General features: G+C 36.5%; 1 protein-coding gene across 1 annotated transcript in view; it reads left to right on the top strand.

Annotated features, from left to right (window-relative positions):
• The window catches only part of HAF01 (HAC13 protein (HAC13)), a 49914-nt gene extending 28006 nt beyond the window's left edge, over positions 1-21908 (top strand). The window contains exons 12-21 of the mRNA XM_022299401.2: positions 3187-3396; positions 3553-3636; positions 11063-11266; positions 12118-12324; positions 12978-13461; positions 14172-14350; positions 14473-14592; positions 19634-19690; positions 19902-21014; positions 21104-21908. Coding sequence (XP_022155093.1) covers positions 3187-3396; positions 3553-3636; positions 11063-11266; positions 12118-12324; positions 12978-13461; positions 14172-14350; positions 14473-14592; positions 19634-19690; positions 19902-21014; positions 21104-21466 — 3021 coding nt within the window. The 3' untranslated portion in view covers positions 21467-21908. The remainder of the gene's footprint in view (positions 1-3186; positions 3397-3552; positions 3637-11062; positions 11267-12117; positions 12325-12977; positions 13462-14171; positions 14351-14472; positions 14593-19633; positions 19691-19901; positions 21015-21103) is intronic.
• Positions 21909-24524: the final 2616 nt, after the last annotated feature.

The following is a 24524-nucleotide window of genomic DNA, read 5'->3' as shown; positions in this document are numbered from 1 at the left end:
CACAAGATTTGTTCAAAGCCATTTGGAAGTCTAAAAGCCCATAGAAGGTCAACATTCTCACTTGGATTTTGTTCCAAGGAAAGGTAAAGACAGCCAACATCCTCCAAAAGAAGATCCATAGTATGGCCTTGTCACCTTCCATGTGCATATTGTGCAAGAATTGTGATAAACAGCAGTCTCACGTCTTCTTCCATTGCCCTTTCTACAAGAATTGTTGGGAGCTTCTATTCAATTCTCTCTCTTTACAGTTGGTGTTTGATCATGCTGTTCCAAACAACATTGCCCAACTACTCAGTATATCAGGTTTAAATTATAAAGCTTGGTTATTATGGGCAAACGGTGTCAAAGCCTTAGTTTCTGAACTATGGTTTCAACAAAATCAGTGTCTCTTTGAAAACAAAAACAAGTCTCCGAAAGAATGCTACAGTATTGCAAAGTTGAAAGCTTCCCATTGGTGTTCTCTTGATGCTTCTTTTTCTAGTTATTCCCCTAATATGATTTGCTGTAATTGAGAGACCTTTTTAAATCCCTTTTAAGTTTTTTCTCCCTTTTGTTTCTTGTTTTCTTGCTGTTTTTTTTAAAGTTTTTCTTTTTCACTCCCTTGGGAGTTTGTATCTTTGAACAATATTGCAAAATTTTCTCTCAACTCTTTCCAGAATTGGCTACGAGAAGTGAAGGGATTTGTGGAATAACAAGATAAGTGGCTGGACATGAGTCCATTTTGCAGCATGCTGACTAGAAGAGTTTCTAGGTCAGGAACAGAAAAATTTATACCCAGCCGCTCACTTTTACCATAGTTCATATTTAGTCAAAGGCCTCTTCAAAATTTTTGATGACGTTGAACAGATTGGTGATGGCCTTTCAAATGAGGAGAAGAGAAGGTTGTCGTCAGTGAATTGCTGGTGGTTGAGGCACAAGGAAGAATTGTTCAAAGAGAAACCTTTAATATTGACCTGATTTGTGCTGTGAGAAAGTAACCGGCTGAGGCTATCTCTATCTACTACCAAAATGAAGAGAAAAAGATGGGTCTCCTTGTCCAAGGCCTCTCGACGCGATGACTTTACCTCAAGGTTTACCATTGATTATCATGGAATAGTTTGCGCTAGATACACATCCAGAGATCCAATTCCTCCAACGATCTCCAAAGCCCTTAGCTTTTAGAACAGAATCTAAATAGTTGCAATCTACCTCAAATACCTTTTCTAAATCAAGCTTTGCAACCACCCCTGCCTTTTTCTTGAAAGACCATTCTTCAATTAGCTCATTTGCAATGAGGGAGGTTTCTGTAATTTGTCTTTCACTGACAAAGCCGAAATAGTGAATGGGAGCACTCCTTTGGAATGAGACAAATGTAAGTCTCATTAAGCTTTGCATTGGTAAAACCATTCTCAAAAAGATCATGGATCAAAGTCAAAACGTCTTGCTTGATTGTGTTCCATGATTTTTTCAAATAGTAAAAGGTAAAACTGTCTGGTATTGGTTTTGTTGTTGTCCAGAGAAGAGGCAGCTTGGTATACTTGGTTGGTATCCGGCTTCACCTGGTAGATCTCTGCTTCAGTTAATTATTCTTCTACTTGCTTAGCTTGCTCTTGGTGGATGGCTGCCAATCCAAATTAGAGGGAATGAACCTCTTGTTCTTATCTTTAGTGTAGAGCTGATCATTGAAATCCAGGAATTCTTTTTCCATGTCTTTCTGTTAACAAACTATTGTCATCTCTAGATAGGATTTGGTAAATATAAGTGAGTGTTTTGTCTCATTCCTTAAACCATCTCAGCTTGCATCTTTGTCTCCAAAATACTCTCATTGGCAGCAAGGTCCATTAACCGAGGCTTGACATTGTCTGACTTTCCTCTGATCTAGGGTGAAGCCCATTCCTTTCTTGTCTATCAAGATCTACCAGCTGAGTTTTCGATTTATTTTGCTAAGTAGCTAAGGCTTTAACATTCAGCTTGCTTCAGTTCTTCAAAATAAACTTTAGGCCTTTGAGTTTCTCCCTAAAACCGAAAATCGTGCCCTGGCCAACCTTTCATTGGATTTTGCTTCCACCAGGAGTCAACTATGGGGGAAAGGACTATGGCTTAGACACATTTTCTCCAAGGGGAAGGTGGTGGTCCCCATTTGATGTTGCCAAAAATGAGAGATAAGGGGTAGTGGACAGAGATAATTCTCTCCGGCCTCTATAGGTGGCCCATCCCAAGTTTTGGAGCAATTCTATTGGTGATCAGAAATCTCTCCAAAAATGAAAGAGTGGGCTGGTATTTGAAACTTTACCAAGTGAAGCAACAATTTATAAGAGGGATATCTAACGAACTGTGAGAGGAGATGAATTTATTGAATTTTCTCATGCTTGTTGAGTCTGCCTGTGATTTTTGCCATTTCCATCCGGTAACATTGAAATTTCCACCCAACTAAGTATTGAAGTTCAGCTAGTCGTTTCTAGCGATGCACCAACCTTGGAGGGTAATAAATACCAGAAAACCAAAAAGAAAACCCATTGGCATTAAGATATTGAGGGAAAGAGAGAGGGCACCTTTTATCACATTGATCTGAAAGAGATGGTCATTCCCCTCTTCTGTGACTTTGGAAGCTTTTCAAGTGATTACTGTTTGAAGCTTTAAGTGTTTATTCAAATCCTTTGTTTTTATTGAAAGGAAATGAAGAGTTAGAGGCTTTTTCTACGTCAAAGAAAAGCATTGGAGAAGACTTTCCTTTGGTTTACAAGAGTAGAAGACTTTCCTTCGACAATTAACAAGGATATTTTGCTAATGCATTGGGTTCTTTCTCAAAGAGTGAAAGTCTATTCCTTTTTGATGATTAACGGTCTTTTTCTATTGATGTCATAAGCTCTAACGTGCTTTTTCTTTGACAGCTTCTTCTCCTTCGTTTGGAGCCATGGGTGGCTCCAGGGGTTTTAGTTTTCTTCTAGATTATTTCATTGTGGAGTTTGCTTTTGGTTTGTTTCAGTGGAGCCTTGTGGTTTCTTGGTACTGCTGTCTCTAGATCCTTCAGTTTGATGGCTCGTTATTTTTGAATTTCTTCAGTTGATCATGTTCTTATTTTGTTTTTTGTTTTTTTATCTCTTTTACTTTTCCATCTCACCCCTCGAGTTTGTTTTCTAAACATTTCCTTTTCATATTATCAATGAAAAACTGTTTCTAGTTAAAGAAAAATGGTATTCTATGCAGGAGCCGTTGATGGAGGTGTTTTCTCCTGGAACAAAGTCTCTTCAAATGTTTATGATGAATAGATTAACTTTATATATATTTCGTGAATTCCTTGCTGCTGAAAAGCGTAGAAGACTTCCTTACATTCGTGTTGATGAACTACCTTCTCAGTTTCCGTATCTGTCTGAGACTGTGATTAGGAAGAAATTGAAGGAATATGCTCTTCAACAGGTTAGTTAATAATTTTTTTACAAGTATAATTGTAAGCTCTATTTGAACAAACGGACTACCCTGTTTTGTTCTTTAAGATGTTTTAGTTTTACTTCAAGATTATCTTTCATTATCGACTTCATTACATTTGCACTGACCTCATATACAAATCTACAGAAAAGTTCTAATGGACAAACCATTTTGATTAAGAAGCGTAATGCAAGTATTTCTTTGAAGAAAGATGCTGTGACACCCGAGGATGTAAGTATCATAAGTCCCTTATCATTAGTTCTCTTTAAATAAACTAGACATTTTAATTCTCCTGCATTGTTCGTGTTGTTAAGGAAAATGCGTACCTATCTCTTTCATTGCTGTATTTATTTACTTCTGCTCTGCATATGAAAGAAAAATTTTATATTTTGACTGTATGTCTTTGAACAACTGGGATCTTCCCCGAAGTTGCAAGGTGTTGAAAACGGTATTCCAATTAGCTATAAAGGAAGATAAATTGTGATTAAAGCTTACTAAAGATCCATCTCATTAGTAAGGAGTAACAGATATCACTTGACAAAGTATTGCACTCCAAAACAACATTAGTCTCAGCCCTTCTTTTACTTTTCAGCCAAAGTAATTTCTTAAAGCCCAAATCAAATTCATGTTTTGATTTGCCACTTCCGAAGTTAGTAAAACAAAATATCATATTATAGAGCTCATTTTAAATATCCATAGATCACTTGCCACATCAGATTTTTGTTACTCTCGCCTAATGACAGGGACATGGGATAAACTTTAATAAAATGATAGGGACAAGATGAAATATTTAAAAGGATAGAGACAATTGGCCAAGAATTTAAATTTAATCTTTTATTTATTACTTGGTCTGTTGGTCATTGTTTGAAGTGATATTTGTAATTGGGTGGTGGGTTAGGTGCTGGCTTTGTTTTTCGTTGTCTTGGGCTTCAGTGGTTCTTTGGTCTTTGCGGTTACACTTCTGGGATAATTTTGTTTATTGTTTTTCACTTGGGGATTCTTATTTTATTGTTTCATAATATCAATGAAAATTTTTGTTTCTTGTTACAAAAAGACAACTTTTCTCATATTATGATACAAATTTTTCATTCATCTTTCAAAAGAAATCTCTCTTTCCCTTGTTTCTTTTACTACATGATTTAGAGTTATGTAGTCGAGCAGAGGGTGCAAAGCAAACTGTTCCTTTGCCTTGTACTATATGATTTAGGATTCTTGAGGAGCTTGAAAGAATAGGAGAATAACGAAATAATTGTCACAGCCAGTCTGCAAGACTTGAGTTGACAACGACAAGGACAGGCATAGACTAATTCTTGTCCAGATTTGAGATACCTCTCACTACGTACCGTTTCTTTTTTTTTTTTTTTAACATGATACGAACTTTTCATTGATTAATGAAAAGAAACAAAATTGTTCAAAGAGAATCACAATAGAATCACAATAGAATCAACAAAAGTTAAAACACTGACTAGGGGGAGTTATAAATGCCTCCCAATTCATACATAGCATCCCAGGAGAGTGTTAGGCCCCCAATTACAAAGACATATTCTAGGAGGGGTAAGTTTGGAAATAACCTAAGGGGTATTATGGGTAATGCCTAGGGAGAGTTCTAACGGGCAGGAGAGAGAACGTATGTACCAATTTTGTGGGGAGGGAGGTAGGTATAAGGGGAGTGCGCTCATTTGAGTGGGGGGACTGTTTTTGGCTTGTACCTTATGTAGTAGGAAGGGAGGAGAGATACCCACCCTCTCGAATCGGTGGGGTAGCTTGTAATCGCCTTCGGGCTATTTTCTATATTCGAATAGTAATCGGAGAAGGAGGTCGATACCTACAGAGAGTAAGAGGAAAAGGTATCGGAAAGAACACAACATTGTTTTGCAAAGACGATGATAATATGTTGGCTGTATTGTTTGACACAATTAAAGCCTTTGAATGGCTCTCGGGATTGAAAGTAAATTGGGAGAAATCTTCTTTAAGTGGAGTCAACATGAATACTCAGAAAATTCAGAGGATGGCTTCTAAATTTTGTTGCAAAGCTGAAAAACTTCCGTTGATTTATTTGGGAATGCCATTGGGGGGAAATCCAAAGCATGACAATTTTTGGAGTCCCATTCTTGACAAGACAACAAAGAAGCTAGATCGATGGAAGAGATATCAACTTTCGAGAGGTGGAAGGTTGACCCTTTGTCAATCGGTTCTTGAACATCTACCATTATATTACTTTTCTCTATTCAAGGTTCCTATGTGAATTTGCAAAATAATGGAGAAAAGTGTTCGATCCTTTCTTTGGGGAGATTCTTTGAAAGGTTCAGTAAATCACTTAGTGAGGTGGGACATATCTTCTTTAGATCGAGAGGAAGGTTGCCTTGGGATAGGGAATTTTACTAAAAGAAACCGAGCTTTGCTTGCCAAGTGGGGGTGGCGGTTCAGTGTTGAATCTTCAAGTTTGTGGAGGCTGGTGGTGGCTAGTATTCATGATTCTGATTTTGGTGATTGGTGCACTTTGACTAAGTTGACAGGTTCAGGTAGAAGCCCATGGAGGAATATATCCAAGGTATGGAAGCAAGTGGAATCATTTTCCCATTTAAAAATCGGGAATGGCAAAAGGTGTCTGTTTTGGCATCATCGATGGATGGGAGATTTTTCGCTTAAAGATAGATTTCCAGCTATCTTTAGGATCTCTTCTAATCCGTCCATTGTAGTTGCGGATGCTTGGGATAACACTGGCTATTCTTGGAGGCTGTCAACTAGGCGATCATTGAAGGATAATGAAGTTATTGAATTGGCAAATCTTTTATCCTTGCTTTCTTCAACCTCCATCACTGATTCAGAAGATCATCGAGTATGAAGTTTAGAAGCTCCGGGTTTACTTTCAGTTCGATCGTTGAGCAAATTCCGGCATTCGGTTTCTAATTTTCCTAAAGAAGTACTACCTATTCTATGGAACTCTTTTTGACCAAAGAGAGTTAATTGCATGGTTTGGATTCTTCTAATGGGCAAAGTTAACACTTCAGAGACACTACAAAAGAAAATGTCCAATTCTTTGATGCAGCCATCATGTTGTTTACTGTGCAAAGCAAGTGGGGAAACCCAAAGGCATGTCTTCTTCTCATGTAGCTATGCAGTGGTCTGTTGGAGAAAATTCCTATTAAGTTTCATGGTTGTGGGATATGGAGGTGCCTCAAATCATTTTTCAGCTTTTCAATGGGCGCAAGCAAGCTCTAAAACTAATCTGCTTTGGGCTTTTGGAATAAAAGCTCTTCTTTACGAATTGTGGTTTGAGAGAAATCAACGAATATTTGAAGGCAAGAATCGATCTCCTATGGAGTGTTTCTCAATCGCCAAATTCAAAGCCTCCCAATGGTGTGCTCGTTCCGATCTCTTCTCTTCTTATTCTCCTAGTATGCTTTGTATGAATTGGGAGGCTCTTATAACTCCCCTTTAAGGAGGTTTCTTTAAGTTTATGGTTTTTATTTCTTCTAATGCTTACTTTTATTTATTTCCTGTATCTTCACTCCTATGGTAGTTTGTATCTTTGAACAATTTTGTTCATTTTCATTTATCAATGAAAAGTTCGTATCGTGTTAAAAAAAAAGTGATGCCGAAATAAGCTCCGATTGCCATTCCCTACTTTGACATGGGAAAACGACTCCACCTCTTGCCAAGCTTTCAAAATATTATGCCAAGGACTTCGACCCGATCCGACTAACTTAGGCAATGTGCACCAACCTCCATAATCCAATCCATAAATGCTAGCCACCACTGATCGCCAAAGAGATGAAGTTTCCACACCAAATCTCCAATCCCATTTTGCTAACAAGGCTTTATTCCTTTTGGAGAGATTTCCAATACCCAGACCTCCGACTTCTCTAGCATGAGAAGTTATATCCCACCTTACTAAATGATTCATCGAGCCTTTTGATGAGTCTCCCCAAAGGAAAAAGTGTATACTTTTCTCCCAGTGCTTAAAAATTCTCACCGGAGCTTGAAAAATAGAGAAATAGTATAAGGGAAGATGTTCTAGAACCGATTGACATAAAGTCAACCTACCTCCCTTCGAAAGTTGATACCATTGCATCTATCTAATTTCTTGAAAATCTTGTCTTGAATGGGGCTCCAAAAAGCTTCATGCTTAGGATTGCCCCCAGTGGAGAAGGGCTTTAAGCCTGTAGCAGAAACCACAGTTCGGAGAAAACGATTCTTATCCTCAGATTCCTGATAGGTTCATTTCGAATATGACCTTGTTTAAGTGAAGATCGAAGAGATCTTAATTTGGAGGAAATCAAATAACCGGCGAATGATCATTTGAAAATTTGGTTTCAATTAGACTTGCACAATCTTTCGAAGATAACCAAGAGTTGAAGAACCGAAAAGGACACGGTCCCCAACACGAATCCCCTGCATCCAGAAAAATGGGAAAGTGATCGGAAGTGATCCGGTTTGCTCTAAAGACCCTGGACTTGTTAAACAGAGAAATCCAATCCTGAGAGAGAGAATCTGTCAGTCAACGAATGAACGCTGTCATTCCCCCCATCTTCGACCAAGTGAAGCCTCCATTTGAGAGAGGTATTTCAACCATCTCTACATTCTCAATCATAGTACTGAAGGTCTTCATAGCGTTTGAAATTCTTCCACCAGAGGATCTATCACCAATCCATTGAGTAACATTAAAATACCCTCCATTACACAAGAATTTTTCGACGAGCCCCTTAATATCCCTGAGCGCTTGCCAGAGGAACTCTTTCTTTATAATTCATCGGCCCATAGACATTTGTCGCACACAAGTTCTGCAAGTTAGAAAAAGAACACAGAATTCTTAACGAAAAAACTCCATGATGAACCTCCTGCAATCGAATTTTACTCTCATCCCATATTGTGATCACCCCACCAGATTTGCCAACAGAGTCTATGTGAGACCAACTGGCATCCATTGAATTCCATAGAGATTTTACAATAATATCATCTATATTTTGTAATTTCGTTTCTTGCAGGAGAACAATATCTGGACCATGCTTCTGAATAAACCTTTTAATCTTCAACTGTTTATTATAATCACCAAGACCACAGACGTTCCAAGACAGGATTTTTATTGGGATTTAATAGATGGAGCAGGTGTGAGACCAACTGTTTTGGAGAAGGTAGGAATAGAAGAATCCGTGGGATCTTTGAGGTGTGCAAGCCGAGAATCATTAAAAGTATCTTCTTTCGATTGAGATGATTGATCATGCGAAGATCCTGGTAAAGTGAACGAAGGGCCACCTCCAAACCAAAAAGATTAATAAAATCTTCACCCTAGGAAATTTCCTCTGAATTACATCTCTGATTAGCGGGAGAAGTGGAGAAGGGGTGACATCAGAACTACTTATGCTGACATTGAATTCCTTTTCATTTTCTGAAAAAATATCATTTGGAATTGGATTCATCAAAGCATTAAATGAATAAATCACACCTGACTTTAATGAATCAGTGTTGGGCCCATCATTCGGAATTGGCCCATCAACAATATGTACCGTTTCTAAGCACCACAAGAATTAACCAAAAGAGGAGATATTTGTTGAGAAGGTCCTTCAAGAATTCTGAGGAAATTCCATGTCTTGAATTAAAAATAAGCTAAAGAACCCTTCATCCCTTCGGAGGGGAATATTATTCTTCATAAAAGTCCTTAGTCAAAGGTCAAGAAAGGCACCCTTTGAAGGAGAAGAAAAGTAGTTCATTTCTATTCCCACCCTTGTAGCTGACCAGGGAGGTTTGAAATTATGAGTCTCATCTCTTCTGAAGACGGGTCTGCTTGGATCCTCCTCACCAAAGAAACTGGATTGATTTTTGTTTGCTTAGCTTTCTCTCAAGGGTTTGGTAAAAAATGTTGCAGGCTATAATTGGAATTTGGTCTTTAGAACCTTCAGGCTGTTTTACCATGGTTTCCATTCGTAAGTCCCCTTCAGACGAAGCTATGCCACCAGATTTATTTAATGCCATTTGGAAGACCAAGTGTCCTAAAAAGGTTTGTTTTTCCACCTAGATCCTTCTATACGGAAAGGTGAATATAGCTGAAGTTCTTCAAAGGAAGATGCCTGGTTCTAATCTTATGCCATCCTTCTGTCCTCTATGTCATTCTAGTGGAGAAAGTATGATCCACATCTTTTTCCAATGTCCTTTTGCATTGCGCTGTTGGGAATTACTTTTTGAGGAATTCAATTTGTCTTGGGCATTTGACAACATAACAGCAAGGAATGTCCTTTAGCTTCTACGGGGGCCCCCTTTGAATTCTAAAGCCAACCTTCTTTGGATTAATGCCATTAAGACCGTTCTTTATGAGATTTGGTTTGAAAGGAACTCTAGAGTCTTCGAAGAGAAGAGTCGATCATGAACAATGTGCTTCAGTATAGCTAAGTACAAAGCTTCCCAATGTGTTATCTCTCTAATTTGTTTACTCAAAGTTTTAAAAAGATCACCCAGGCGCACGCCTAGGCGTTGGGTGCGGTTAGAGCGCCTTGCCTTGCATGGGCGAGGCGAGACTAGTGAGGCGTGCTTGAAGCGGAGAAGCTCATGAAGCGTGGTTCATGGGCTTATTTGAAACAATTAAAATAATAATAATAATAATTATAAGATCCTAAACACAGAAACCATTGTGTCTAGGGGGTATTTGTTTTAAAAAAATATAAGCTGCTACTGCAAGGTTTTAATATTTTATTTTTTTGGAATTTGGAAAGTCAAAGAATCTCAACAGTCACCACTCACCACGATTCGTTCGCTCCCCACGTCCTTTCCTCTTCATTCTTCTTTTCCTTCGTATGCATGAAAGAAAATGAACTAAATATTTAGTTGGTAACTACTAGTAGTTTATAGATATATTACTAGAACAATCTCTAAATTGAGATTCTATTTCCAAATCTGCTAATAAACTCATTCAAAACCTTGAAAACATGAAATACAACTCTATTACCAAATGTACTATTAGTAAAATCAGTTTTAAATTCAGCGTATTACTGGATACATGTAGGTTTATCTCTTCAGCATATTGTTAATGGCAAACTCCCAGTCAAAATACTTTGTTCAGAAGATATCTTTGTAATTCACAATCAAGGGCCGTTATTTAACTAAATGATTATAAGTGAATCACCCAAATGTACTGGAGAGAAGCATTGATTCAATCTTAATTACTGAACTGGCAGTATATATTTCTTATTAAGGCTTGAAGTGTTCCATTAATCCATCCAGAAAAGTTGTAGAAAATATTGCACTGATTGTTAGTTTCCGAACCTTATAGAATTTGAATTAGTAGTCTTCAATTTACGGTAGATACCTCAAAAAGATGGACTCTTACTGATACAGGAGAATTTTGACAAGTAACTTTGAGGGGAGAGAGGGAAAATAGATTGCCTTCATGCTCTTCAATTGTTGTGGTGAACAGTTGGGAAGATTGCTCATATGATGTTAGTTGAAGCGTGCGTAGTTGTGTTGCACATCACTTTATTTTTTCCCTGCTTTTCAATCTGTGATTTATTCTATTTAGTTTTCTTAAAGCATTTCTGAATCTAGTGTTATGATCATAGCATAGGCTTACAAGATCAAAATGTTAGATGTCATTCTAGTGCATATGGTACATATTGTTGTATCATTCTATTGTTCATTGTTATATTGCCGTCATATTATATGTTAGGTATGCAAGTATGAAAGCATGCAAGCTGGTCTGTACCGCCTTAAACATTTGGGAATTACTGAGGTCCATCCCTCCGCAATTTCATCTGCAATGAGTAGACTTCCTGATGAAGCTATTACTCTGGCTGCTGCATCTCATATTGAAAGAGAGTTGCAGATAACTCCCTGGAACTTGAGTAGCAATTTTGTTGCTTGTACGACCCAGGTAAAAAATCTTTACTTATCTCCATTATAAGAAGAGTCTCAATGGTTCGTATGTGTAATCCTCCTACTGTTTTTTTTGTTTTATATTTTGTTTGTGAAAGAAAAGCGTATGATAAACTGGCATAGAAAAGCAACAGCTCAAACGACTATTTTCCAAGGGGTAAAAAATAAGGGTTGACATCACTTGATACTTTATAGGTTGATAATACATGTTGATTTGTTGATGTCTTCTATAAATGAACTGATCTTAAGTTGTCTTTGATAAGTTTGTTTCAATAAGTATTTCTCATCTTCCCTAAGAAAAGAAAAATTTTAATGGATTCTTATCACTTAAGCTACATTTTGAATTCTAAGATGGATAAATAATGGGCTTCATACGGTAGAAGCAAGTGAATAAGTTCTCAAAAAAAAAAAAAAACAAAAGAAGCAAATGGATCAAGGAAGATGGATAAACTGGCATAGAAAAGCAACAGCTCAAACGACTATTTTCCAAGGGGTAAAAAATAAGGGTTGACATCACTTGATACTTTATAGGTTGATAATGCATGTTGATTTGTTGATGTCTTCTATAAATGAACTGATCTTAAGTTGTCTTTGATAAGTTTGTTTCAATAAGTATTTCTCATCTTCCCTAAGAAAAGAAAAATTTTAATGGATTCTTATCACTTAAGCTACATTTTGAATTCTAAGATGGATAAATAATGGGCTTCATACGGTAGAAGCAAGTGAATAAGTTCTCAAAAAAAAAAAAAAAAAAACAAAGAAGCAAATGGATCAAGGAAGATGATATGATGAATTTCTGCTAATTTACAACCTTATTCTCCAACTCCCCAACCGAAACAACAAAAAAAGGGAAAAGAAAATATAGAGCGGTTGGAAATTACAGGTGTTGGTGATCCATCTGGCCGTGGACTTGGTTTCAGTTATGTTCGTTCAGTTCCAAAAGCACCTATTTCTAATGCATCTTTGAAGAAAAAAGCAGCTTCTAGTCGAGGAAGCTCTGCAGTTACAGGAACAGATGCTGACCTACGTAGGTTGAGCATGGATGCCGCAAAAGAGGTACCTTCTCATCTATTGAAAGATCGTGTTCAGCTTTATTCTGTCTTGTGAGAGTACTTTCATGTTCCACCTGAGAATTCTATGGTAGATAAAGAACTCTTTAAGAATGGAGGTGTACCAAAAAATCATCTCTTTAGCCTTTTGTATTTTATGTATGCACACTCTTAATTACATACATTATTTGTGATTAAATGATTACGTCAATTTCTTTATACTCATTCTCTGCTTTATCCTGTTATTTTCACCTTTGGTTATGGAGTCGGAAGTTTCTCTTTTAGCTATATGTTCAGAAGTAGCTTTGGCATTGTTTCCTTGTTCAAATTAAAATTACGAAGAGAGAAAGAGTGAAATTGTGGAAGTTGGAAAATATATAAGAAACAGAAGGAAAGGGGGCGGAAAAATAAAATTGGGGGGAGAGAATAGAAGAAGCAGAAGAAAATGGGAGGGGATAGAGAATAGAAGAAGCGGAGGAAAATGGAAGGGGGAAAATACAAGAAATAAAGAATAATGTTTTCCAGGTAAGCAATAAAAATAGATAATTAGTTTTTCAATGTCACCCAACATAAGTAATGAAATAGTTTCAGTCAGCTTTTCACTACGATAGCTAACAAAAACCTAATTACCTTAAATCTTCGCCTTGTTTAATATTTCAGGTTCTTCTCAAGTTTGATGTATCTGAGGAACAGATCGCAAAACTGACCAGATGGCACCGAATTGCTATGATACGCAGGCTTTCAAGTGAGCAAGCGGCTTCTGGGGTGCAAGTTGATCCAACAACCATCAGCAAGTATGCACGTGGCCAGCGAATGTCCTTTCTGCAACTGCAGCGTCAGACGAGGGAAAAGTGTCAAGAAATTTGGGAGCGGCAAATTCAGAGTCTTTCAACCTCAGATGGTGCTGAGAATGAGAGTGACTCTGAAGGAAATAGTGACCTGGATTCCTTTGCTGGAGATTTAGAAAATTTGCTGGATGCTGAGGAATTTGAAGATGAAGTTGATACATTTGAGATCCGACATGAAAAGACTGATGGGGTCAAGGGTCTTAAAATGAGGAGACGTCCATCCATTGCTCAAACAGAAGAGGAAATTGAAGATGAAGTGGCTGAAGCTACAGAGTTGTGCAGGTTGCTGATGGACGGTATGGATAACTCTTGTATAGTGATTTATTAAAAATTTATGTGAGATGTATTTGTTTTGCATGATAAGCTTCTAGAATATTCTGTCATGGAAAATTTTACATACTTGCTTATCTTGGCTGTGGTTTCTCTGTATCATTCTTGCTTATCATTGATGGAATGGTTATTTTTTTGGTGATAAATGAGTGTTTTATCAGCATTGTTGGCAATAATATCATTTAAATATTGACATCTTGTTCCTTTGAATTTTATAAACTTTTCCAAAGTTTTCGGTGATATTAACATTTTATGTGTATCATTGACATTTCCGTAGAATCTTATTAAAAACCTCTTCACTTAAGTCAATATTCTCATCCTCTATTGATCCACTTTATGAAAAGGAGGGAAAAGTGTAGATGTAGCTTTTATAAAGTTCAACTTCATTTTAAAAAAGACGTGGAGTTCCTTCCCATTGTTCTAGTAAGAAGTTTTACTTCCAAACTAAATTAGTAAGTTTTGTATCTACTTTTGCCTGGTTAGTCATATATTTTCTCTGGGCATGGCATACATCAGTGGTGAAAACTTGGGAGATTCCAAGCGCTCATAAGTTGAATGCATCCGATCCCACCTATCATCGAAACTTTATTACTCCTAAAATAGCATACTTGTTTTGGAGTTAAAGATGGGAGGATTCATACCCTTATGTAGCATTAACGTGGAATATTTTTGGCAGATGAGGCTGAGAGGAGGAGGAAGAAGAAGAAGAATAAAGTCATGGGAGAAGCAATATTGGTGCCAGGCCTACAAGCTAGTTTCGGTCATGAGATTCCTCAGCAGACCAGGCATCTTGTTAGTATTGCCCAACCTGATATAGCCTATACTTCTAAAGAAAATATAAGAGATCAAAAGGAGGTATTAATATATCATCATGTGCATTTTATTTTATTTCCTTGCCTTCTTAAACATGGAAGATTTTATTTCCTCACATCTAAAGTAGATTTATAGATAATTAGTGCCATGTGACATGATGGCAGGTGGAAAGTATTATTAATAGAAAAGACAAGTCTGGAAAGTTCAAACCCATGAAGAAAAATTATAGTTCAGAGATGAGCCTACTCAATAAGAAACTGAAGATATCAGGAGACAAAGTCAAGGTGAGTTAGTTGATTCTTCTTTATATTTTTATCTGTAGGTGGGACAATGGGATTTACTTGTTTCTCTTACTGTTTTTATATTCTGCAGATATTCTAGTTTTCAAACTAATAAAAATAGGCCTAACCTTAGCCTAAGTTATAGGGTTTATCCTTAATTATGGGGATAACTTTTAATTCACATCCTTGGTGGTTTTCCCATTGCGGGATACAATTTATGGTAGAATCAGTTCTTTTCTTGGTTCATCGTGGATAGGTTTTGAGCAACTTTAGAAACCTGTAGCCACACTTTTCCCAACCTTCATCAGTAGAATTGATCTAGTTTTCATTGCTGAATACTGAGGCTCTCATTTCGTTCACTAGCATGATTTACATAACTTTTTCTATCTACCAAATACTAATAGTACTGATGTAGCATATTATCAATGTTTTAAAAATCGTAAGGCGGGTTTGAGGCTTTTTCTCATGAAGAGGTGAGGCGTAAGTAAAAAAATGATAGGAATGTAAAATTTTGTATTATTAATATGATAGTGTTCATATAGAAGTATGAAATACATCATTTAGAACTAAAAATTAATTCTAAAAAATTTGTAAAATAAAAAGGAATAATATTAAAAAACAAAAAGGAAAAACATGGAGAAAAGAAAAATTAGAAAAAACACATGAAAAAACACATCAATTACTTTTATTAGAAGTTAGAACGGAAAACTTTACTTAACCAAAGTTAAAAAACTTGTAAAATATTTCGATGTAATAATTGTTGAAAATTTTGTAATCCATATAACAGTAGAAATAAGGAAGGCTGGCAGTTGGGCTGGCAGTTGTATCACATAAAAGAAAGAGAAAACAAAACAGACAAAAAAAAAAATTGGTTGCTTTCCACCACCGTAAAACAAGCCAGTAGCACAAAGGAAAAGAAAGTTAAGCAATAAATGAGTCAAATACTGTCAAAAGCCACCGGATGAAGTCTTTTTGTATAATTCCACCATTGGAGCTTAAGGCTTACGCCTTTCAAGCCTCAGAGGCATAAGCACGCCTCCATCTTTAGAGGCGGAAGCCTCATTTTATGTTGCACCGGCGTAAGCCTTGAGGCACCTCAAGTCCGCCTCGCCTCAAGGCGCGCCTCAAACGATTTTTAAAACATTGCATATTATGTGTTTAACTGGGGTTGTATTGTAATTTTGTTTAAGTTGGTTGATTCTGTTAACGAGTTTAGTTCGATTAGTGGGATTAACTTCCTTTAGGTGGAAATGGATTAACACTCTATTTATAGAGAAGTTAATCCCACTACTGGACGGTTAATGAATACATATAAGACAAATAATGAATGTGTGACATTTTGATGCTTGGCTCTTCAAACAATTTTTAAACAATTAAACTCGAGTGATAAATATTTTAATTTTTTTTTATTTATTGGACATACTGAAATTTCACAATCAAACCCTGGTTAGAACCTTGAGGAAAAACCATTAACATTCCAAATACGAAGTTCGCACAGTAGTTACCCAAGTAGATAGTTACCTAAATGGTTCGTGCTAGGGCTCAGGATGGTACATAATTTTTTTAAAAGAAGGATCATATTCTTTACGAGAGGTATCAAGTTTTTTGTCAAGTAGAAGTTTTAATAAATTTTTACAAATTTAGTATCTACAATAATCTCAGTCCAAGGTTTAGACTATAGTCCGCTGATCCAATACTGGAGAACTACCTGATAAAGGTCGTAGCTAGAGCCAAGAAAATGGAAAAGGGTGCTTAACCTTACCATAGAAGTGTTTAACCTGAAAAAATTATCCTCGGATAATTCATATCAATTTTGGAATAAGGATTGGACAATGAAGAAGCGTTTGAAGGGGTGACTTGACAATTTATAGGCAAGGGCGTAGAGGAAATAGTTCCTACCAAGCAAAGCCTTTAATGAAACCAGAAAGGGTAACTTTCTCCAAGTGGCGACTCAGCCAATCCCTGGCTTGAATCCAAGTCCTTTACCAATGGAGCCGCCCTCTTGGGGTCAATGATCATTCCACTATTTGTTTTAAAGGCTCTAGAATTTAGGATTAGAATTTAGGATTAGACAGCCATATTTTCTAGAACAGAAAGGGGCAGGCCGCCCAGATGAGATAGCTAATTTCAAGAAGAGGACGAGAAAGTGGTCTACTGGTCTGAGGTTAGGCCTTGAAAGCTCGCAAACTTTGGATTGCTGGAGCTTGTCCTCCCAATCAAGGGTGATCGTAAATCTATCTGTGGGTGGGAGAGGATCACATTATTTCTAAGGTTTGACTTAGTGAAATGGTCATTTTGAATAGGGATGTCACTAAACTTTTCATCATTTGGTTTCGCAACATTAATACCACCTAGCAGCCAAAAATGACAGCAAAACCTTTCCAATTCATTCACCTCTTGCTAGAGTACTTTCGGCCATGACTTGAGGGAGGACATAGATATCAGAGAAAGCCACTAATAGAAGCCCATCTTTCAACTCCAGATTAATAGAGGGAACTACCTTCCACCACCTCTAAGGCTTTCGTAGCTAGATCATCCCAAAGGAGAAGAATGACCCTAAAGGAGATCTAGGGCATCCTGGGAGGCCAATTCAATTATTTTAAAACTTCAGATTGACTTGGTAAGCTTGTTTTCTGTACACTTGAGTTTGGGCTTAAAGAGAACGACAACATCAGGACTAATAAGGAGGATAAGATTTTTAATTATGGCTCTTTTGTCGGGGGAACCTATCCGGAACATATCTTCCTATAGAATTAAAGACTGGAATGTTGCTCAGAACAACCTTTCTCGTTAATAGAAGAGGTTATATTTCTGAGCTCTCTATTCCCTTTGGATATTTTGTCTTAACTAGGATTTCCTAGTAATTTGCATTAAGGAAAAGTCATCGTCCTTAAGGCCATCTTGCTACGCCTGTTTGGGGATGTAGCCTCTCCTAGTGTTGAAGATCTGTGTCTTTCTTTGACTTGGGCAACCCTCATTCGGCTCTGGGGTTAGACTGACCCTCTTTTTTGGAATCATCTTAAATTGTAGGATAAAGAGGATGAAAAGCTTCTTGAGACTTGACTAATACTGGTGGAGATTCCCTTGCTGTTTCAATGTTAGAAGTTTGATCGGCCCACTTTTTCTTTGATAACAAAGGCCTGAGGGTAGAAGCTTGAACATTTAGCCTCAAAGAGAGGGCAATAGTAAGATATACTTTTGCCTGACAGTGAACCAACTGTTGGAGTGGATTAGGAATTTCCTTTTTCTTTAGATTCATGCTTTTAGGCTGGAGATGTGCTTTCTAAGTGTGATGTAGTCTTTGGAGGTAAAGATGGATTGTCTCTGCTTTTTAATTGATCTTTATTACTTTGGCTTTTAATAATAGGCTTTGAAATAGGGTTGAGGAACGGAACTGATTACAGCTCAACGTTGCAGCCTGTCAAAAAGAAACAATTTGAGTATTGAGTAGGTTGAGCATTCAAGTATTTCAGAGCCCAAGAGGGAGGATGATCGGTCCACTGGCATTGGCTTTTCCTTTTCTTTTTCTATCATAGACTTCTGAAATAAATCTCGTGAGTCCAAGTATCAGTTACGATTCCGTGCATCCCATATCTTTGTCAGAGAGGCTGTAAAAGGCTGAGTTTTACATGGGTTTGGGCTGGCCAGACCATCCTTCCCCCCTAAAGCTATTTTAGGCATGACGCCATGTTGAATTCTTTTATAACGAGCCATTTGCTGTGGGAGTTTACATGATGATTCAATTAGCAATTTACTATAAGCACAAACGAAAATAGATCAATTCTGATGAGTAACTTATTGATCTTCCAGCCGATTTCAATATTAGCCCACCTTTAATGTATCTGATTTTTATATTTATCATCCACCAGGCATTTTTTCTTTAGGTTATCAACATGGGATCAGTTCCTATATTTTGAGTAGGGGTGTGATGAGAGCGGAGGAAAATGAGAAAGCAAACCAAACGAAAAGGAGCTGAACCAGTCAGTTTAGTCCCTTTTAAAAAATTTACTTTCCTCGGTTTGTCTTTTTAAAAGGCCACTATTTTCGGTTTTGGTTTCGTTTTTTTTTTTCCTTAAATAGGAAACAAAAAGTGAATAAAACTGAAATAATTATAAAAATTTTAAAATGAAAAATACCTCCAACCCAAGCAACCCTCCTTTGTCCCCATATCCCAAGCTCGGCCCACCCAATTTTTAAGTCGTGACTTGTGAAATCCTCTCTTTACTGCTCTCTCCCTTCAGCACTCCCTCTGACTGACCCTCTCTTTTCCCGTCTATGCTGAAAACTCCTCTCCAAACCTATGGTGGCTGCTCAAAATGCTTCATTCCTTCCTTCTCTCGACCACCTACCGAACTCACTATAACTAGTTCAAACTGAACTGGTTTGAACCAAGCAAAGCCAGTTTGAACTGAACCAGTTTTGGGGAAAAGATGGTTTTCTCGATTTAGCTTTACCAAGGTACTATAGTTTTAATTTTGGCTAGAACCGTGCACAACCCCGGTTTTTGGGGTCTGTAAAAATGAACCAAAGATGTCTTTTTGTTAGTCAGCTTGAGTTGTAGTAGTTGGACTAGGGAGTTGGTTTTAACTGTCAGATTTTAAAAGGATAGTTTGCTACTGTATTATTCTGCGAAGTTTCATTATAATACCAATTGTTGAATTTTTCTGAACCACATGTGCGTCAGTCTTGGATCATTTCTAATGTAAAATACATATTTCATGCCAATATGATACATGCTTATCTAATGTGCCAAATTAGTTGTAGTTTAATAAGGAAAAAGCAATCGCTCTCATCATCATTTATATTATGTAATTTTTTGGTAAAAAGTAGTAGCTTAAATTCTTGTATCTTCCTGTTTAATTTGTTTCTGCTCTATCTCTCTTTTTTTGTTTTTGTTTTGTTTTTACATTAATCGTTAGTTTTGGTGATGGGAGTTTTGGTGACGGGAGGGATTAGGCTGGGAATAAGGTTGATACTGGTGGTTTTTTCATCATTACTTTGATATGCTAGTCGAACCACATTAATTTAACCTCTTCTTGATCAGAATTTCAAGGAGAAGAAATCAGCTCGAGAAAGCTTCGTGTGTGGAAAGTGTGGTCAGGTACGTGAAGTATTTAGTTTAAAATTTCCATCCTTAACTGAAGTCATTATTATCGTTAAATGTTTGGCAACTAAAGTAAAATCCAAAAATAAATATTTTTTTAAATAATGAGCTGACAATTTTTGTCGGCATAGAAATAGGTCATCACATGTAAGTATTTTTCTTCTGAACCCTCAATATGATAACCTTTTTGGACTTCTTTTACCCTCAGTTTGGACACATGCGGACAAACAAGAACTGCCCCAAGTATGGAGAAGATATGGAAACACCGGAGACAACAGATCAAGAAAAAGTATCTATAAAGTTGAATACCGTGGACCCATCAAGCCAATCCCATCAGAAAGCTCACACTAAGAAGGTTACACCTAAAACCATCACAAAAATTTCTACAACTGAGACATTTGAAGGTGAAAAATCTACATTGATGGCAAAAATGCTTCCAGTCAAATTCAAATGCAGCTCGAGTGAGAAGCTTTCTGACAATCTTAGTCCTGGAGTGCCGCAGACTTCCGACTTGCCATTCAATTCTGACAATGAAACTGGAAAATCTGTTGTCAAGGTTAACAAGATCACGTTTTCTAAGAAGAGAAATGAAGACATTCAGTTTGAATCTCATAAACCCTCAATTGTGATACGACCTCCTGATGCTAAAAAAGTTTATGCTGAAGCTCATAAGCCCTCCATTGTAATAAGACCACCAACAAGTATTGATAGAGACAGAATGGAATTTCCCAGACGCTCGGCCACCGTAGTAAGGTCACCAGCTGAAACAAAAAGAGAGAAGCTTAACAAAAAACTCATAATCAAAAGGCCAAAAGAGGTTATTGATTTGGATCAGATGGGTTTTGATGCGAGTGCTGGTATGCAATACAGGAAGACTAAAAGAATAGTTGAGCTGTCGAGTTTCGAAAATCATACAAGGCCTGGAAGCATGAGTTCAGCTGAGTCTGGAAAAAAGAAAGTTAGAGAAGATCAAATATGGTGGGAAAAGCAAGAGAGGCAGAAAAATGAAGAGAGACTAAGAGAAGAGAAGGCGAGGAGGGTTTACAAGGAAGAAATGAGGATGCGGGATGAACAAGAGAAGTTAGCAGAGATTAGAAGATTTGAAGCCAGCATTAGAAGTGATAAGGAGGAAGAAGAACGTATAAAAGCAAAGAAGAAGAAGAAGAAACGAATCCCGGAAATAATGGATGACTATATGGAGGACCCCAGATCAAGACAAAGGATTCCAGAACGAGATCGCGTTGTGAAAAGGAAGCCTATTGAGTTGGGAAGACATGGTGCAGAGCACGCATCATCGACAAAGCGCCGTAGAGGGGGAGAGGTATTTTTGTGCTTTGTATGATTTTCCTCTACCCTCGTGCGATTCACATAACTACATTCATCTACAACTCTGGTAATTTTTTATTGCAGGTCGGTTTGTCGAATATTTTGGAGCGGATTGTGGAGGCCCTCAAAGACAACTTCGAAATTTCTTATCTCTTTTTAAAACCAGTGTCCAAGAAGGAGGCTCCTGACTACCTCGATATCATAGAGCGTCCAATGGATCTTTCTACCATCAGAGAGAAGGTTAGAAAGTTGGAATACAAGACCAGGGACGAGTTCAGAACTGACGTATGGCAGATAATGTATAATGCTCACATGTATAATGATGGGCGCAACCCAGGTATTCCTCCCCTAGCAGACAAGCTTTTGATGCATTGTGACAATCTATTAAACGAAAATGACGATGAATTGACTGAAGCCGAAATCGGAATCGAGTATAGGGATTCATAGGGGTGGAGTACTTTTCGGATTGAGCCTTTTGTGTAGTATATACATGTAGTCTAGTGTAGTGGGGCAGACCCCTCATCTCCATGGCAAGTAACTTAACATATAGCGTTCAGTTTAGGAAAGGTGGTAGCAATTCGTCGAAGAGAGTTAAGGGTAAGAAGGCAGGTGTAGAACACGACCTTGCCCAATTGAATGTTTTGCCAAAAAGATTAAAGAGAGATTTGAGGGTTAGAACTTGTTGATTAACCAGCGTTTCATAGCGTATAGCCATGTATATAAAACCCGAGTTGAAAATTTTTTGGGGTTCAATAGAAATGTATTTTATTGTCACCATAGTGATGTCCATACGAATGTATGTAAAACCTGAGTTGAAACTTCTGTTTGGGGATTAATATTAATGTATTTTGTTTCCCCCAAAGTTGCTATTGACACATTTTATACCTAAGGTCAAGTGGTTTGTGTTTTCAGTAATTGACTGTAGAGGCAAGAAAAGAAAATAGGAAATATATTTTTAGTTGGCTGAACTTTGAATTAATTCTTGAAGAAAATAGATGGAGCCCTATTTTCCAATTATATTGACATTCTATATCATGTATCTGTTCCTACGGAGGAAAATAGCATCTATTTTTGTAAACGTGTCAGAAAAATGGTATCTATGTTCCTATATGTATGTCGCGAAAATGGTATCTATGTTCCTATGTATTTTGGGAAAATGGTATCTATGTTGGAAAATTGGGCAGGGCCATTATGAAATGTGGCATTCTACTCATTTTTATGATTTGTAAACATTTGCTGACAATCATCTAATAAATCAAATGACGATTATGTTATTTCACTATTTTAGATAAATTTTTACTTTCCCTCTATTTTCTATTTTTCATTTGAATATGATTTTCTCTCCCCTTCTGTTCTTTTCGTTCTTCATCCTCTTCTCTCTCTCATCTTTCTTCGTGTTCCTTTTCTCTCTTCTCTCTCCCGCAAACTTTCTTTATCTTCAACGAAGAAATGAAAGAAATCATCTCGTTTTTTTCGCCATTCGAAGACCTTGTTCACAATCTAGATCGAAAAAGAGGAGGTTGTTTTTTTCGCCTCACTTTTTCCTCTCTTGTTCTTTCTACAACCATTCCTCATTGATTTTTTATTCAATTTTTTGTTTTCCAACAAAATTAGAAACGCCTACACACGAGTAGGTCCATTCGGTTTTGTCTCAAAAAATCATAAATGCATATACACAAGTCTTAAGAGTAGATTTGAAAATAAGTGCAGAAAAAGTTGTGATCTCGCTCTCGCTTTGAGAATCAATTCCCAAATCAACAAAAGTTCTCCATATCTTAATATTCCAATGATAAAATTCACGCAAATCTTTTCAAAGTAAATTCTCTCTCTCTTTCTCGCTCTATTTTTTCTTTGATTTTTTGTATACAATATATGTTACTAAAATGAGAAAACGAGAGGAGAGAGAAAACGAGAGAGGAGAGAGAGAGCGAGAAAGAGAACGAGAGGAAGAGGAGAGAATTTTCTTTGATTTTTTTTTAATCCCCCGTTTTTTCTTTTTCTTTTCTTTTTCTTTGATTTTTTTATTTATTTATTTTTAATCCTTTATTTCTGTTTTTTCTTTTTCTTTTTTCTTTCAGTTTTTTCTTGTTTTTTTAGTATCAATATATTTATGTGGAGCATTTAAGTTGGTTACCGTGAATTTTTTTCCTTTTTTGAAAAGATTTGCGTGTATTGGAATACTAAGATATGGGAGAATTTTTGTTGATTTGGTAATTGATGCTCAAATTAAAAAGATTATCATTTCAATTTAGGAAACTCATTTCAAAACTTTTGTAAGAGAGAGTAGATACGTAATCTAAATTTGACTCCTCAATTTTGGAAATGTTTGAAATGAGTTTTCAATGTTTTCAAAACTAAAATCTTTTTAATTTGAGAATCAATTACTAATTCAGCAAATTAACAAAAATCCTCTCCTATCTTAATCTTCCAATAACAAAATTACGCAAATCTTTTCAAAAAAGTAAAAACAAATCCACGCAATTCAACAATGCTAAACATAAATGCATAGGTATTAAAAAAAAATTGAAACTATGTAGAAATATTTTGTAAAATTAAAAAAAGTTTGAAAAGATAATTTTGAAAATATTTTTAAATTCGCAAAAAAGAAAAAGAAAAAGAAAAATTGCAATCCCGGACAAATCCCAGACTGACTGCGATCCCGGACTCAGTCCGGGATTTGTCCAGGATTTCACTTTTTTTTTTACTCGCTTTTCTCTTCTCTTTCTTTCTTTTCTCTCTCTCTCCTTTTTTTCTCCTCTCTCTTCTCTTCCTCTTCTCTCTTTTTCTTTCTCTTTGTTATCATTTTCTCTCTTCTCTCTCATTCTTTCTTCAATCTCGTTTGATTTTTCCATAATATGAGTATTTTTCAATTAGAAAAAAATGAAGTTTCTTATATTGTACGTAACCAAAATAGCTTACTTTGTTGGTCAAAGAATACTCAAAAGTTTTTTGAAAAAAAAAATAAGCAGAGGAGAAAGAGATTTTTCCTTGATTCATGCGAAACGGAAAAAAAAAATGAAACATAGGAGAGAGGTAGAGAAAAATCTAAAAAGTCTGTTCATTTTAATTTTAAGAAAATTTGAAGAAAGAGAAAGTTTGAAATCCATAAATTCTAAAAATTTTGAAGAAAATAAAGGAGAAGTTTGAATTCGTAAAAATCTAAAAAATTTGAAAAGATAGAAGAAGAGAGAGAAGGTAGAAGAACCACCGAGAGAGATGAGGGAGAGAGAAGAAGATGAAGAATGAAGAGGGAGAATGAGAGAGAAAATATTCCATCTATGTTCTTATATGTATATTCAGAAAAATGGTATGCAACTCAATGCAACCTATAATTTGAGATTGTGTTTCAGAGGTTGAAAATTTTTAAGAGAATTACTTTCTTTAAATTGGTATTTTTAAAAATGAAATTTGATCGTCTTGATTTTGCCACTTAATTCATATGTTTGAACTTTTGGGAAAAAAAAGAGGAAAAATACTCATTTATTTACACGTTCAAGGCCATACG

This window comes from Momordica charantia (assembly GCF_013281855.1).
Source record: "Momordica charantia cultivar OHB3-1 chromosome 9 unlocalized genomic scaffold, Mcharantia_2.0 BLBB01000009.1, whole genome shotgun sequence".
NCBI lineage: Eukaryota > Viridiplantae > Streptophyta > Magnoliopsida > Cucurbitales > Cucurbitaceae > Momordica > Momordica charantia.
Note: the sequence above shows the minus strand (reverse complement) of the source record. Positions and strands in the feature narration are given on the sequence as shown.